General features: G+C 41.4%; 1 protein-coding gene across 2 annotated transcripts in view; it reads right to left on the reverse strand.

Moving 5' to 3' along the window:
• Positions 1-747: 747 nt before the first annotated feature.
• soga1 (suppressor of glucose, autophagy associated 1) overlaps positions 748-16,098 on the reverse strand; it is a 68,107-nt gene continuing 52,756 nt past the window's right edge. For both annotated transcript variants that reach the window (XM_026366907.1, XM_026366906.1), the window contains exons 12-24: positions 15,787-15,894; positions 15,359-15,589; positions 15,144-15,260; positions 14,888-15,055; positions 10,363-10,515; positions 10,011-10,127; positions 8,495-8,559; positions 8,167-8,311; positions 7,443-8,033; positions 7,080-7,347; positions 6,724-6,942; positions 6,081-6,472; positions 748-5,817 (exon numbers count right to left, since the gene is read on the reverse strand). In XM_026366907.1, coding sequence (XP_026222692.1) covers positions 5,671-5,817; positions 6,081-6,472; positions 6,724-6,942; positions 7,080-7,347; positions 7,443-8,033; positions 8,167-8,311; positions 8,495-8,559; positions 10,011-10,127; positions 10,363-10,515; positions 14,888-15,055; positions 15,144-15,260; positions 15,359-15,589; positions 15,787-15,894 — 2,721 coding nt within the window. In that variant the 3' untranslated portion in view covers positions 748-5,670. The remainder of the gene's footprint in view (positions 5,818-6,080; positions 6,473-6,723; positions 6,943-7,079; positions 7,348-7,442; positions 8,034-8,166; positions 8,312-8,494; positions 8,560-10,010; positions 10,128-10,362; positions 10,516-14,887; positions 15,056-15,143; positions 15,261-15,358; positions 15,590-15,786; positions 15,895-16,098) is intronic.

A 16,098-nucleotide genomic window follows, 5' to 3' on the forward strand; every position in this document is an offset into this window, starting at 1 on the left:
TGTAGTTGTAGTAACTAATAGTAACAAATTAAAATAGTCACTGAAACCACCTAAAATCATAGTGTGTAGGATGCAGTTTTCTCCTACAGTCAAGGTTGGGTTTCTTTGAAGTACCACAACAATCCTTCCTTAACCTTGATATAACAGTTTCAGTTTCAGAAATGTAACCTAACATTACCTTAAAAGAGTGGTGGTGCTTAACCTTTCTTTCTGTATCGTCTTAACTTTATTTCGATCTCCTTTTATTCTCATTACTTCTCTTAAAAGTCAGACTAAGCTTAGTAAAAGCAGAAGAGGACGGTCGCTACTTTGAGAATTAAATGTACAACAATGAGAAATGAAGCATGTTAAATTCCAACAAACATTTATTTGTGAATTCTATGACAAACAGGAGGCAGTTATAATATCTCGATTTACAAGCTACATCGGTCAGAAAAAGAAAAATCAAATTTGTTTGGATTCTATCGGATCGTTTCACCTCTTTAACATTTGCTGCAGTTTTTTCGTCATGTTTAAAATGTTCCTATGTACAGAGGAAATGCTCAAGTGTGGACTGTAAAGGGAGAGAGCTACATACTTCCGCAGTGACCTGGTTTCAGATCAGCTGTCGACATTCAGCTTTTCTCAAAGAAACAAAAGGACAGAGGGAGTACACACTTTTTGCTCTTTTCAAGTTTCAACGGGACAAATTTCCTTTGCGCGTACTCATATTTTGCTGTCATTGCATTCTCCTTTTTTATTCAAGAGTTAAGTTAAAAACACGAGCAGGTTATATAAAGCGAATATACAGGCAGTCTCTTATAGTTTAGCTAACTTTATGAACAGCTAAGAAATCATGTACATTTTTCCAGATGTAATAATTATACAAATGTCATGGAAACACATTTAAAAAGGCTGGAAATATTCATGTTACTGTTCTGACAGGCGTACAGACACACAGGGAACTATGAGACTGATGCTTTCTGCCATGCAACCTGTAGGAATCATCTGCCATTGGCTGGTGATAATGTGTGCGACCTGTAAAACTGTTCTGTCGTTGGCTGCACTGCCTAGTACTTAGAACCTGAGGGGGAGGAGCAAAGGTGACACCTGACAGGCAGGTGGAGAGGCGGAGACAGAACTGACCAATGACATCAGAGACGGAAAGAGATTTGAGTCTTAAACTGACTGCGCCATTTTAGATTTTTTTTTTTTTTTTAATAGAAAATAGGTTCAGGTTGCAGAAAATACCAGTAGATGTGAGATATATTTCCAGTAATAAAAATCAAATATAGTGGAAAAGATAAGAAAATAAATTAGTGTTGTTTTAAGCAATATAGATCAACTTTTATTTTAAGTGTCCAAATCGATTTTTACTTATTTTTACTTACTTATGACATGAATGTACTGTAGCAGAAAAACAGTGGCAGTTTTATCCAGAGCCTGAACATGTGTATCATATCACTATGAAATACAGGCTTGTGCTGGACTCAGTAATATCAGAAAAACCATTTGACCACAGCCTTGGTTGGAATTTTTACCCATCTGTTGGTCTGGTCACACAAAAGTGAAGCTTGACTTAGTCGCTTTACACGCTGTACTCTTTACACAGAGATCCCAGTCTGTCAGAATCTGTGTAGAATAGCAACCATTGCATTTTAATGTAAACATAAATACACCTACGACAAAACAACAACTTAAGACCTTCAGTTGTAATTCCACGTCGAAGTAACGTGGAAGTTGGCATGGTCATACAGTATAGCTGTAGCCAAATATTTGCAGAAGAAAGTTCTAATTAAACCAAGACATCGTAGTTGAGGAAAGGCACTAAAGTGACTTTCTCATTGACAGTGAGACTAAATGACACGAGGACTAAAGCCCCATTATATTGTACAGGCTTCTAATATGTTCAGCGGATTAATCAGAATTGCGCCAGAGATGAGTACGTGTGTCTACGGTGAAGTGTATGAGGTAGAACAGAATCTGGTTAAGTTTCTATTTTGTTTTATCTATGTCAGTGAGTTGAGCAACATCAGGAACGTTTGAAAATACCTAAATTAAATTTTATTTGTAATAAAACTGAGTGATTAAAGTACATTAAGTGATTAGTAAATGAAGCCAAAGTCTACAGTATTGGGGATTCTACTGAGTATAAAGTTGGTTTGTGTCACGTTTGTGCTTTTACCTTGTAGATGTCATATTTTTCCACAATCTAATATTGGGTTGTGATTCAGATTCTTTTGTGTGGTTTCAGACTTTGCTTCCTGGTGTGTAGTGGGGGAGACTGTGGGACGACTGAGTCATTATTGGACTGTGGTCACTGCAGACAGGACTCCTGTAGGAACACAGTGAGTTTTGCACAATGCATCAACCTATGAGGCTGTTTTTAAACGGTTTTGGAAAATGGAAAAACCACTCTGAGTTGTTTTCAGTGCAGATAATAACTGGCTAGCTTGTTAGGTGTTCCTGTCATGTTAAGATGCAGCATGTACTGCAATTTGGGCATTAACATAATGAGCTAGCATTAGTGGCCAGTATTATGGTATATAATATGGGATATTTGTCATTACCAGTCTGGGTTTCTTTACCTTCTTGGCTACAGGACATGTGGATGTCTGATATGGATTATTTGTTTGGCAAATTTTTTTTTTTTGTGTGCCTGAGGCATTTTAGCAGCGTGTTATCTTAGACTGGCGGTTGTGCTGAAGTTTGATATTATGCACCAGAACTTCTGACCAGATACTTACTGTAAGGGAATAATTACAGGAATTATTTTTAACTGTAGCATAAATAAGTAGCTGTGTGGTATAAAGGCAAACCTGGTAACCAGGTCCCGGTATATTTAACCAATATCAACGTGAGTAGTGTATTATATTGTTGTGGTCCCAAACTTTCTATCAGTTTTTAAAAATGTTTTTTCACTGACTGCTGCTGCTATGAAACAATCAATGAGAAACTCAGTTAAAGACAGTTGGTTTGTGTCTTTGTATCCTTGGAAGTGAATTCTTTGCCATTTCCTCTTTTCTGTTGTCATTTAATGAACAATACATGTGTAAAAATCTTTAAAGCATAGAAATAAAATGGAATGTAGAAAGGAATAGATGTTTAGTTTTTGGGACATCTGTGGTTATAAGCCAATTGGATTTCTTGGCTGAAACTACCTGTTGTATGATTGTGGTCAGAAACCAGACGGCCTATTCCTGTAGCAATCAGTCGCACTGCTTCTGAAGCAGCGACTGGTTTCATGCCGATGGTTTTGTACCAGCAGTGAGGGCTACGGTGGAGACAGACAGCAGCATTTAGACTGTGGGTTTTCCTCAGTGTGTTATTTAAATACGCGCACTGTTACTGTAATGCCCTAGTTTAATCTGCTGAGTCATTAAATGGAGCGAGGAGGCTGTAAAATGCTCAACTGTTCTCATACAATAACAGTGAAGGAGATGTGTAGGTGCCTTGTTAAAGGCAGTGAGCCCACAGCAGACTTTACACTAAGTAGCACCATGATAACTAAATAGAAGGAACTAAAACAACAGGCTAATATATATCAGCAAAAATATCCATCAAAAATTAACAAAACTAAACAAAAATAATTTACTTTCCAGAAATACAATAACCCTTATATAAAAAGTGAATATATCTTACTATACCTGTAAACCATTTGTCATCCTTCCACTGTGGTACAGTACTTCATTGTAGCTTTTGTACAGCCTGACCTCTATGTGCATAAAAACAATCTTAGGCATTTAAAAAAAAGGCCTGCAGGGTTTCATGTGTTTTTTTTTTCCATCCAGTTTTGGTGTGAGCTGACTAATAGGTGATCGGACAGGCACTTTGAATATCAGTTGATTGATTAGAAAGAGAATAACATGGCACACACATGGATAGGAGGACAGAAAATGTAATAAAATGTAATAAAAACACTTCCAAATATGATTGTTTTCAGTTAGTAGTACTTTTTTTCATTTCACTTTTAAGTCATGTAACATGTTCTTCAGTCTTTTGCATCTTTTGTCCAGATACAGTATTTCCCATGAGTGTGCATACATCCTACTTGGAGATATTTTAACAGGAAAAGACAGACACTTGGGTAAAAAATAATAAAAAAAGAAAATAAATTTAGTAAAACAAAGTTTTACTAAATTTTGAAAATATAGTTAAAATTTAATTATTTGAAATATTTTCTTAAAAACTTTCAGTGCTTTCACTCCTCTGACTGCAATCAGTCACAGCTCCTAGCTCGCTGTTTACCAAGATTTCAATGTAATGCTACATTTTCATAAGTGTAGAGAGTTTGTACAGTAGCTATGATATCGGGCACTGAAACGAGGAGAGGTGTACGTGAGAGCAGAGCGGCGAGAAATTAGGAAGTAAAAGAGAAGTATTACTTAAACCTAAGAATGAAGTACTGTAGTGGTACACCAGAAAGCTGAGAATTAAAATTATAAATGTACAGCAGTGGGAAAATAAGTATGATTTTTTTTCTCTAATAAAAAGTGAAACCGATTCCCCCACAACACAATTTAAGAGGAAATCTGGATTTATGGTTCATGAATTTGGAGTTTGTTCATATCAGATCTCATGACTAATAGAGGATAGGGATGCACTAATAAAGTTGATGACAATATCATCATTTCTTAATGATGTAAATCAGAATTTAAAAGTCTGGAGATTATCTTATGTCAATAAGGTTTAAGACACGGCTACAAGCCACAAAACGAACCTGTTTTTGTGGCTAAAGTCCTTCTAGTAGCAGAGTAGACTTGGTAATATCTACACAAGCCTGCATGGTCTTTATTGTTTAGATTTAGCTAATAAACAAGAATGGTAGGAGGTCCACACTGAGACCTGTTTTATGGTCTCATTTACAGAGCGAGCAAGTCCAAACATCCATTAATCCAATCCACATCTGGTCATGCTGGGATACGTAGTCAAACAGTCTGAGTTCTTCTTTTTGTGAGACTTTAACTGAATCAAATGTGGCATTTTTTTTATCCACGTTGGAGACGCTCACTGGAATGTTGGTGTGCTAATCAATTAAAACTGCAGAATTGCATGTGTGAAACAGTTCAGAGAGAAATCATCTCTGAGGAGAATCACCGGAGATCTTCATCAGATTATGTCTGATATCGATGATCGCAGAGTTCCTGTTGTGACAGAGCTCCCAAAGAGATGCCTGTATTTTTAAATGAATATCCAAACTATGACTGTTGTTCTAACAGCAAGGTGGCACAATGACCATTTGTAGTACCTATGGTGTAAATCTGGGGGAAAGGGTTTAGTAGGTCCAGTCCTGACATCATATTTTCACTTGTTAGACTTTCTTTTTGTTTAACTGTGTGAGATTATGTTTGTATCTGTCCTGCTGGTACTTGTGTGGTGGTTAGATCTGTTGCTGGGTTGAAGTTTCAGTTCTCTCTGTCCCCGGCATCAGAATGGTACTGTCCATGAAAAGTGTAATATCGGGTGTGTTCTGCGTGTACATGTATTGTTATGTGCACGTGGCAGTTGGCTGGCGGGGCGATCTGTGAGTTGTGCTAGCAGTGTGTGTTATGTTGGGCAGTGGACCTGTGTGGTAGGCTGTAGGTTTGTGCCTTTGGTGACGTGCAAAAGTGTGTTTTCATGGCAGTGGTGTTGTAGTGCGTGAACAATCAGTACTGATGTGTGTGTTTGTGTGTGGTAGCAGAGGTTTCGTCACTCATTGCAGGTGTCCCCCTTCTCTTCAGTCGCCGCTGGAGTCTCTTGCAGGTGGTGCTTGCACTGACCGAGTGAATGACGGGTGGCTGCTCTCGACGGCCGAGTGAAGCATGAAGACTGGGCAGTGCAGTCGCAGAAAACATCCTGGAAAATGGAAAGATGGAGGTATACTATATTTTACGATGTCATGCCATGCAGATTTCTCCTCCTGTGGACAGTTCCATTTCTATATGATCACAGTTCTTATACCAGATGTTTGAACCTCAATTGAAGCAAGGACACACACAAACACTACAACCCAAATATCAATGACGATGAACAACGTGTCCAGACAGTGGTTTAAAGCCAAACCACTGTCATGGTCATTTTAAAATGTAAGATTTAAAAAGCACCTCTGAAGGTCTCACCTCTGTTTCCTTCCCTCCTCCCATGATGCTGACCATCTCCTCTCCGGCTGTCTGTCTAATTAACCTCTTATTAACAATCCTGGTCACATTGTCGTTGCTTCCACCCAAACCAGCCAGCACTCCAGCTGGCACACACTCTGGCTTGGGCTCATCTAAGCCACCAAAGACCCCCACGACACCCACACCTCTGAGGCTGCCCAGGGAATCTCTCTGGGCTCTCTCCACGGGCAACGGGACTCCTCCCTGACCACGGCTGCTGCAGACATTCCTGAAGAACTCCTGGACAAGGCCTCCATACCGCTGAGAGCCAGGATCTGATCCACAGACCGCTGCCCCAGATGGTTTCCCTGCAGCAGGAGGCTGCCGTGCTGGACTGGCACCTTGGCTGGCTCCTACAGGTAAACAGGGATCGTATGTGGGTGTTACAATGATTTCAACTGTGGTTGAGGGAATAATTGAATCCTTGAGACATACTTGCACTGTGACCTTAGAGTAGAGACTTTGCGTGTCACTGCAAGTTGCACAGCAGTGAGCCGTCATGCATAATATCAGGACCCTGTGCCTTTCCCATTTACATGTCACAATATTGTCCATGAAAAGTCTTATTTTCAATGTGTAAACAACAGTTTGATCAGTATTTTACCTCCGTCACCCCTCCACAGTGACTCAGTGCTTCCAGAGTTATCCACCACACTGAAGAGGCTGGACAGGCCGTCTGTGAGGCCGCTGAGGACAGGGCTGTCTCGGGTGGTGGTGGAGCGAGCCCAGGCTGAGCCTCCGCCTCCACCCAGGGGTCTCTGCTGGAGGCTCCACAGACTGCGATCCTTGGTGGAGGAAGTCCCATCTAGTCTGGATGTGGAACCTAAAAAAACAAAACCAAAAAACAGCTCAGTTGGTTTATGACACTGCGCCAATACATTATGACCACTCCTGTCTAATGTGATGATGAACACCAAGCTGGGCTAAGCTGGGTCAAATGCAACGAGAAGCTCTAATTACCAGAGGACACTCTGCGCTGCAGTTTCGGTGATCCATACTTGGGTGAACAACACGGCCTTTCGATGCGGCTGTGCACTTTATCCAACGATGTCGATATCTGCCGGGTTCGGGCTGACGCTAATGATGAGGTGGTCGTCGGAGTTGGACGAGGAGACCAGGCCTTTGAGTGTAATGCCGCCCCCCTGCTGCTGGGAACAGTGTCGGTTTGAAGCCCGATGCTGACGTATTGGGCAGAGGTCTGTGTGGACCTGTTGGACACACCGACCACCTGTGTGGAAAAGATGAATGTGACAGTAGGTTTGGCGTTACAGGAAGGAGATGACACGATAACAGTATCTCTTTTCAGACCCCAAAACAAACTACCTGACTTCCTGGTTCCTTCCTCTCCAGAGATGAAGAGCGTATGGCCTGGCGGACGCAGTTAGTCATTTCCTTCATGTCATCACTTAAGTTGGCCGAAATCTCCCCAATCTCAAGGCTATGGAAGGCCGAGGGGGACGTCATCCCATCAACCACACTGTTAGCCGAGCTACCAATGCCGTTGTTGACAGCACTGGGGATCGAACTCCCGACGCAGCCACTCCTGCTCTCCAGCAGCTCCCTGTGCTGCTTGGACAGGGAGCTCAGCCACTGTTCGTATGAAGATGAAAAGGACGACAAGGGTTGTTGTTGTTGTTGAAGCTCCAGTGTTTCCACTGTAGCTACGACTGTGTCGCAGCCACTCAGTCCCAGGGAAGCACCTCCATTCTGGACCTGTGGCTCCTTGGTCTCCTGATTCCTTCTCTGGTGCTCCATGCGCCGAATGGCAGGAGGGCTGTAGTAGATCCGGATTCCTGTGCGGTCTGGAGCAGTGTAGCTCCTCTGAACAGACTCAAGATCCAACTCTGATGTCATAATGTTGCAAGAGCCACTGGGACCATCCCAGGTTTTGCAGATGTCCCCTACCTCTGGGGTCTAGGAAAGGAGAAACCATTATGAAGTTATTACACATTTTAATAATAATAATAATAATCCCTCTGTTGTCATTTCAAGAACGATATATAAGAATAATTTAAACCAGTAAATCTAAAAACATCAAGTTATTAACCTCATTAGTCAGGTAGGTCCAGTTTTTCCTGGTGACGTCACCCAGTTCTGGGTGGATGAAAAGAGGTGGGACTCCAAACTGGATTTTCTCCTGTTCGGCCGTTTCGTTGACCTTGGTGTCGTTCAGCTCAGATGTGGATTTGGTCCTTATCATAAAGAAAAGAGAAGATTGGATGAGAGAAAAGAAAAGAAGTTGTTCCAAATAAAAAAACAATGCTCAAACCTAAATTCAAACAGACTCTTTAGTTTATCGAGGACATTTCTTCACATATCACTGACACATTTCAAACTAAGCACTCTAAGACGATGGTTTTTGTTTCCTTTTTTACCTTGGTGATCCTGTTCCATTTGTCATGACTGCATCTGCGGAGGACTCACCACTGGATGACTTCAACTGTGGGGACAAAGAAAACAGAGACTGTCAGTAAAAAGGAAACAACACGATCTGTAGACACACTCCGTCCTTAAATTCAGTTTCAATATTTCAATTTCAAATCAATTTCCTCTACAGAAGGTGGAGAGTTTGGTGCAATGTGTCTGTGGCATGCAGACACACACAGACAGACACAGACAGTGATGCTGAGTCAGTGTGTTTCACACTTGAGGCGTTGATCTCACACTCTGGAGCCATTTCCTCTGAGAGGAAAGAGACAGATTGAGAAAGTGGTAGAAGGGAAGGGAACATCTGCAGGTGCTGTGTTTGGTTATGCAGATACACTGAAGGACTTTCACCTGCACCTCTGCGAACTGCAGACCAGAATGTGCATGAATGTGTTTACTGACAGTGAACATATGCTACGTTTTTTTATTTGTGCTAGAATTTGTTTACTCATGGAAAATATTCTAAACCTTTAACTTGATATAAATAAAACCGTACAGATGGGACAATCATAATGGCCTGGCCTGATGGGGCACTATAATCAAATGTCAGAAGAGTTTTAAACACAGAGTATGACACAGGAAGACTAAGAAGGAGTCATTAAAAAAATATCAAACTAGTGTGTGTGACGGCATCACATTAACCAGACATAATAAAGGATGGGAAGGTGGATGGAGGAGAAACCTGGAAATAACTGGAAAAAAGGGTGAAAAACAGTGACTGAAAACCTCAAGGGAAGCATGTACAGAAGCCACAGATGTGGAGGAAACACTGACCTAACCAACTGTGTGTGTGTGTGTGTTTGTGGAAACAGCCCTAACTAATGACCACTTAAACACTGATGCAATCCCTCCACCTCCCTCCTTGACATGCTGCAGCAGCTTGGCACCGACAGCCCTGGTGTAAATCATCAGATCTGACTGGCCATGTTTTCCCAGTAAGCTCAGCTTAACAATAAACTGCTGCTTGACCACAGTAAGGCAATAACACCAGAGCAATAACTCCTTGGTGGTTAATTATGTTAAGACTAAAACACAAATTAAAATGTGGAATTTTGGCTCTTTTTTTTTTTTACTTTACCAATGTCGAGTCAATGAAGTTTTAATTACATGACAGTTGAGCAGTTGTGCATATACATATAAGTTCCCATTAGGCCGATGCAATTTAAAGCTAGAATTTGTGCATATAACAGAAGGAGGCTGAGATGAGGGTACATTTGATAAATGAATAATAACTAAATTTGATAACAAAGATAGGCCACAGTTGGAAAAGATGCATTTGATCTACTGACTTGATGCACCTCCAGCGTCCTCCTTAACTCACACATACTGTACACCCTCGCCCTCTCATTTTCGATACACCTGCTCCTTATCACGTATTAATCGTTGACATTTCTCACTTTCTCGCACTCTCTACACACACACACACACACATACACTCTATTAAACCCCCACAACCCGTGATACCTTTGCCTGTTGTGATGTGGCCTCTCTCAGCTTCTGCTCCCACTGAGCTCTCTCCTGACTGAACCTCTCCAGCAGCTCCAGCTTCTCTCTGCCCCAGTTTCTCTCTCCGATCTGAAGCTGATTGGTCCACGGGTCATTCACAGGGGAGAGACGAGACGAGAAGGGCAACATCAGAGAAAGAAGACATGGATGTAGAACAAGCAGTTCTGTGAGTTAAATCCACAATCATGCACAAGTAAACGACAAGACACCGTCTGTATTTATAATTTATTTACTATGTGGTTATAAACTGCAAATAACAAAGTAAAAGTAAAAAGTTTTTTCTTTCAGCCCAGTCTTACGCAGTCACTACCTGTTTAGTTAGATCCATCACAGCAGCATACGACTCAGCGAGGAGGTGCTGGTGTTCTTCACGCTCCCTCTTTAATGCCACCTTCAGGTCTGGAGGATCCAGTGCATCAGTGGAGGACAAGGCTCCTGCTGTTTTACCTGCCTTGGTTTCAAACTGGAGGAGAGAAGGTATGAAGGAGAGATCAGAGTAAATATTAAGCTTAAAATAATGCCTGTACACTGACTGTTTATTTACAACCTAGTAATTTTTATTAACCCCAGATGAAGTTTATAATTGATACGTAAGTAAGTAAATGGTTGACTCAGTGATTTATGGAAAAGAAGTAAAACATGTGCACAAAGTCAAGTCAAAGTTCAGCTTGCAAACTAATCTTTATCTCCTCACTAACTAGTAATATACACAGTATGACATAATATTCTTCTATAGTTGCTCTACATGTCTCAGCTCTGTCGTTCTGTCAGGTCTAACAGTTTGTGTGTCCGAGTTGAAATGCAGGCAAAGAAACGCACATTCATACGAATAATTACTAGTTGTCACAAATACAACTATGACTCACTTGACCATAGACAGATTTGTAATGGGAAGTCCCAAAGTCTCCACGTGTTTCATCCTCAAAAGGGGGGGGGGGGGGTGTTCCCTGAATGATCTCATAGATGATTTCATGGCGAGACACTGCTGCTTTAATTCCTTCACGTGGAGGCAGATATAACTATATATACAGGACATGTAATATGTATTAATGGTGTTTGCACTTAATTCCATCATTATTACGTTAGTTTTCTCCTATATTTAAAACTATTTTTTTTTTATTTCCTGCTCTTGCTGATATAAACACACTCTCTAATTAACTTTCTTCTATCGCTCCTCTCTAAACATCTCTCTCTCTTTTCCTCTAACCCCTGCACACCCCCCTCTCCACCCGCCTCACTCCTTCACCTTCTCTCCACAGATTTCTCACCCTCTATTTTGAGCCCTCTCTCCCCCCTTTTTGATCAGCTCTGCTTTTCCCTTTTCTCAGTTTGAGCCTCGCGGTTCATACAGCAGACCCCACAGTTCGACAAACAGACATGCACACATCCCAGACACATCCATCCTCTCCCAGTCTGGCTCTGTGGCACTGGCAACCCGTATATGGTGCTAATGGAACCGCCTGGCAGCCAATCACGGCGCGACACACGAACACTTAGCCCAGCTCGCGTCTCCTATAGCAACAGAGGGTGTCTCGTTAATGATGAACGTGGCCTAACGAGCCCCACGTCTAAACGAGGTTTACTGCTGAGGCATTAGAGGAGGCAATTTGACTGGATGACTGGCGTTTATTGGTGCATTAGAGACATCTGGTTCATGACTCACCACTCACCGTTTAGCAAGTTCAATTATCTCTGATTATTCAACCAAAACCTCGAGAATAAAATCACAGATTTATTAATAACAATATTAATAGTGAGGAATTTGTTTTATCATAACAATTTCATCAGCTTTCATCACCTTTCTTCCTGTTTTTATCGGGCATATGTAGTATTGTAGCAACAAAGGAAGTAACAAGTATGTATTAAACCCACAGGGGTGTTTGAGTGGTGAGTGGGAAGTCAAGAGTAATATACTAAAGTTATTAATATTGTACTAATAACAATATGCTTTAAAAAAATCAATATTCCAGTAACATGTTTTAAAAGATGTGAAAACTTTCTAGTTTAACAATAAGTGAAATGCTCGAGGTTCGATTTGTCGACACCGGGTGAACTAGATACTGCAACAGTCGTTTATTGTTGTAGCAAATTATCTGGTAACAAACACTAATTGCTTCAGCAAACAATTGTAGTGATTAACAGTGACCCGTGTATTTTGTGCTACTTTGAGCAGCATATTATTTGCTTGTGGCAGAGTTGCCCTTTAACAACAAAGCTGATATTATCTGTTAATGTTCTCCGTAGCAGCCATCGGCTCTTAATCTAGGCCAGGCAGCCACAACAGTCCCTGGAGATAAGATGTGTGCCAGGTTTAGAAATAAAAACATAGCCTAGATATTATATAATACATACGGATGTTACTGTAAATACAGGCATGTTATTAGCTACCTGTGCAAGTTTAGGAAGCTTGATAAGATCAAAGAATGAATTTCAACCTCAGTGTCACTGTTTTATGTTCATGGCCAAACAAAAATATCAATAATGTCCGTGTCCAGGATTTTTAAAGTGATTCTGATAATTATTTATGTTTTAGGCTGTTGAGTTAATATGCTGAAAAGGTCAAACCTGGGTTATCCTCCAGTTAAAGAGACACTTCTTACAGTACTGTATAGTCTAACTGTCCAACCTTCTTGTCTTTCTGGAAAGGAAGCAAACAAGCAAACTAACTGTCAGACTATATGAGTCATACTCTAAACTATTTTGGAGAAACTAACTAAAAACGGATCTAGTTTGTCATCTTGACTAGATGAGTATTAGGTTCCACCTGCATTTCAGTTGCATACTGACAAACTCCTGTTAAACCTCCCTTCACGAATGCTGTCAATATAACAGATGTGATGAATAAGTGATCAGAGCTTCCAGCTGCTCTCTCTGTGTCATCACGGAGACAGCAGGTGTTTGTAACATGTCCTACACACATGATAGATGACTGGGGAAGAAAAAAAGGGGGTTGTGTTGTACTGCATACTTCCAGGGCTCTGGATAACAAACACCGACAGTGTTCGTTTATTAGACTGAACAACGAAGATAATTTCCCATTAGGCTATCTGACAGGTAGGACAGTGCTTGAAAGTGAGTTGACTTGTTCAACAAAGCAACAGCTGGAGTCGCTGCACTCTGCCAAGATGCCTTTGCACTGAAGTGGTTGGTTGGCTGGTGGGAAACTGAAGGCATACTTTACAGTGTGCATTGTTGGCAGAGGACTGATTGGTTCCAGCTGTGGCAACTAGGCCAGGGTAACACACACACACACACACACAAACTAACAGACAAATAAAATATAATAAAAGAGTTGCACAGATGTTTGTGTTTGGACTTCAATGTATCAAAACAAGCAATTAAGTGCAACACGGTCAAAAATAATAACAATAAAAATCTGTTTTGTGTAACATGATTAATTGGTTTTGGTCTAAATTGAATAAACAGCTGGATTTTAATTCATCTTTATTCATACACAGAGCTTAGTCTGTACATTTAATCTCATTAAAACCTGCAGCTATGTCACATTTAGCAAAAAGTGAGCATCTTATCTCTTCCTAACACTGCTTCTCTCCACTATTGGCAGCAGAGGGAGCTGCCAAAGCAATCGGAAGACAAATGATGGTGCACGACGCGAAGGCGCTGTGGTGCGAGATCTATGATAATGACAATGATTAATGACTCCGTCAGTGTTTATGTCTGTGTGTTGTTGCGATTTGATTTCTAGCTTTTTTTTCTCATTACTGTCTTTTCTTTAACATGATTTATCTTCCTTTCAGGCTGCTGTTTCACCATGATTTGTCCTCTTCCAAATGTAATTTGAAAATGTCCACTCAATGTGGGGTTTTTATTTGTCTAATTGTTTATTCCCTGGTTTTGTGTGTGTGTGTATGTGTGTTCATTTCTCCCTTTACAGCTGCTCTTGTCTTGTGATTGTGAAGAAGTGACACCAATCTCTGACAGTTATGTTAATTATTTAGATTTCAACACTTTTTTTTTTTTATCAACAGTCTAACACGATGCTACAACATCTGTCTTTGGATAACTAGACACCACACAGCAGTGGAGAACATGCTTTTGCTAACAGACACCCTTCAATCTCTCTTAACGCTGCTAGTGCTGGTTAGCTTAAGAACGTAGACCAACATGGTCCTAAAATATAGTACCACAAAAGCTGATAGATGTGATCTATATGTTGCTGAGTGCAGAATGTAAGAACTCTGTGTCCCCTCTTTGCTCTCTGTCATTTTTCTCTGTCTGTCTCAGTTACCGGGCGGCAACATGCAGACTGTGTTCTGTCTCTGAGGCTGTTAATTAACACTATTACCGCCGCTACTGCTGTTATGAGACAGACAGAAAAATGATGAGGGGAAGAAATTATTAAAGCCATTATTCACCGCATGCAGAGGACACAGACAGAGCGGGTTGCAAGCAGCAACTACAACACATAAGGTGGACAAATAAACCACAGCCTGAGAAATAGAAATTTAACTTACAGCAAGCAAGGAGCCAAGGCCTGCAAACTGATTAATTTGTTTTGACTTGTCAGACTTGAACTTCTACAGTAACTAGGGGTGAAATTGTTTCTTAGGTAACCTGAACTTGATTATTAAAAATCCATCATGCATATTCTTTGCCTCAAAGCTTTGCTTAATCAATATGATTATATACTGTCCACTGAATTTTGGATTAATGATTAGTTCTGCTGCACAACACTCTCCACTGGTGTAGATCGCAAACCAAAGGAAGTGAGAGAAACTAAAAAGAAGAGTCCAGTTCACAGTGTCGACCTAGCACAAGGTCATTAACATCCAACTCATTTTACACATTTTACAGCAGAACCTTCTTCATCCTACCTGTGTTATGAGGCTCTTTAGTTCGGTCCTCTCCACCTCCCATGATGCCTTGGCCTTTGCAAACTGCTGGGTGAGTTCCTGAGAGCCTTGTCTCTCCTGTCGCAGCTCTCCGCTCAGGTCTTGCAGTGCCACCTTCAAGTCTGCTAAAGTACTGCTCACAGCGCTCGACTAGAGGGAGTAACAAGTAAATAAGTAAAAAAAAATGTGTGTCTGCATCTCTGTGTGTATGTGTGTGTGTGTGTGTTAGTCTCCCTGCCTTGATAGTTGGGCTGAGTGGTTGTTCGTCTGCACCAGACCTCTTGTCAGTCTGGCGGGCAGGGCTCGCCAGGTTCTCCTCCTCCAACAGCAGGTAGAGATCCTTCAGGCTGTTCATCTGAAAACCAATCACAGAGCAGGGTCACCTATCAATCATTTATCTCTAATATCTATAAAAAATCAGACTGGACAGTCAACTATCGGCTCCCTTCATACCTCCAAGACGTCTTTCCACTCTGTGTCCTTCTTGCAGCCGAGTCGCCACTGTTTGAGGAAGCAGCGGAGCTTGAGGCTAAGCAGTAACAGGGCCTGTTTGAGGTGCTGAGACTCCTGCACCAGCAGGGACCTCTCCTGGCTCCATAACTTCTGCTGCAGCCGAGCCTGGAGGCCCAAACTCTGCAGCTGGAAGTCCCGACGTAGGAGAGCTTTCTGGTGCTCCTCCTGGAGCTGAGGGAGGAGAAATGGGTGGAAGACAGGTCAAACAGGGAGGAATAAAAAGGAACCGAAACCAAAAAAAGTTGTATTTTTTTATTTTAATGCGAAGTAATCAGTGAAACAGGTATGTGCCGTTTTATATCTCTATGTTTGGGGAAAGTTTCTTTGTCTAAGAATGTAACCACATGGTCAAAATGCTGCAAACTGACCTGTGTGAGTCTGATAGTGATTTTTTTCTGAGTCTGTTTCTCCTTCTCCAGTTCATCTTGAGCTTCTTGAGCAAACTCCTCTGTTTTGGACAGGCGGCCCTGGACGGTCTGAAGGAGAGAATGAGGGAGAGGAGGGAATCAAGTGTTAGAGGGAAAGTCCGGGTAGGAGAGGAGTGCAGATAAAGGTAAAAGGAGAGAATGAACCATTAGCACAGCAGAGCGTGAGAAACACATAACGTAGCAGTTTTGTGTTACAACACCCTTTAAAATCACACCTCAGCCGCAGCACTCTCCTGTATGTCCACACATGAC

This window comes from Anabas testudineus, chromosome 7 (assembly GCF_900324465.2).
Source record: "Anabas testudineus chromosome 7, fAnaTes1.2, whole genome shotgun sequence".
Taxonomy (NCBI): Eukaryota; Metazoa; Chordata; class Actinopteri; order Anabantiformes; family Anabantidae; genus Anabas; species Anabas testudineus.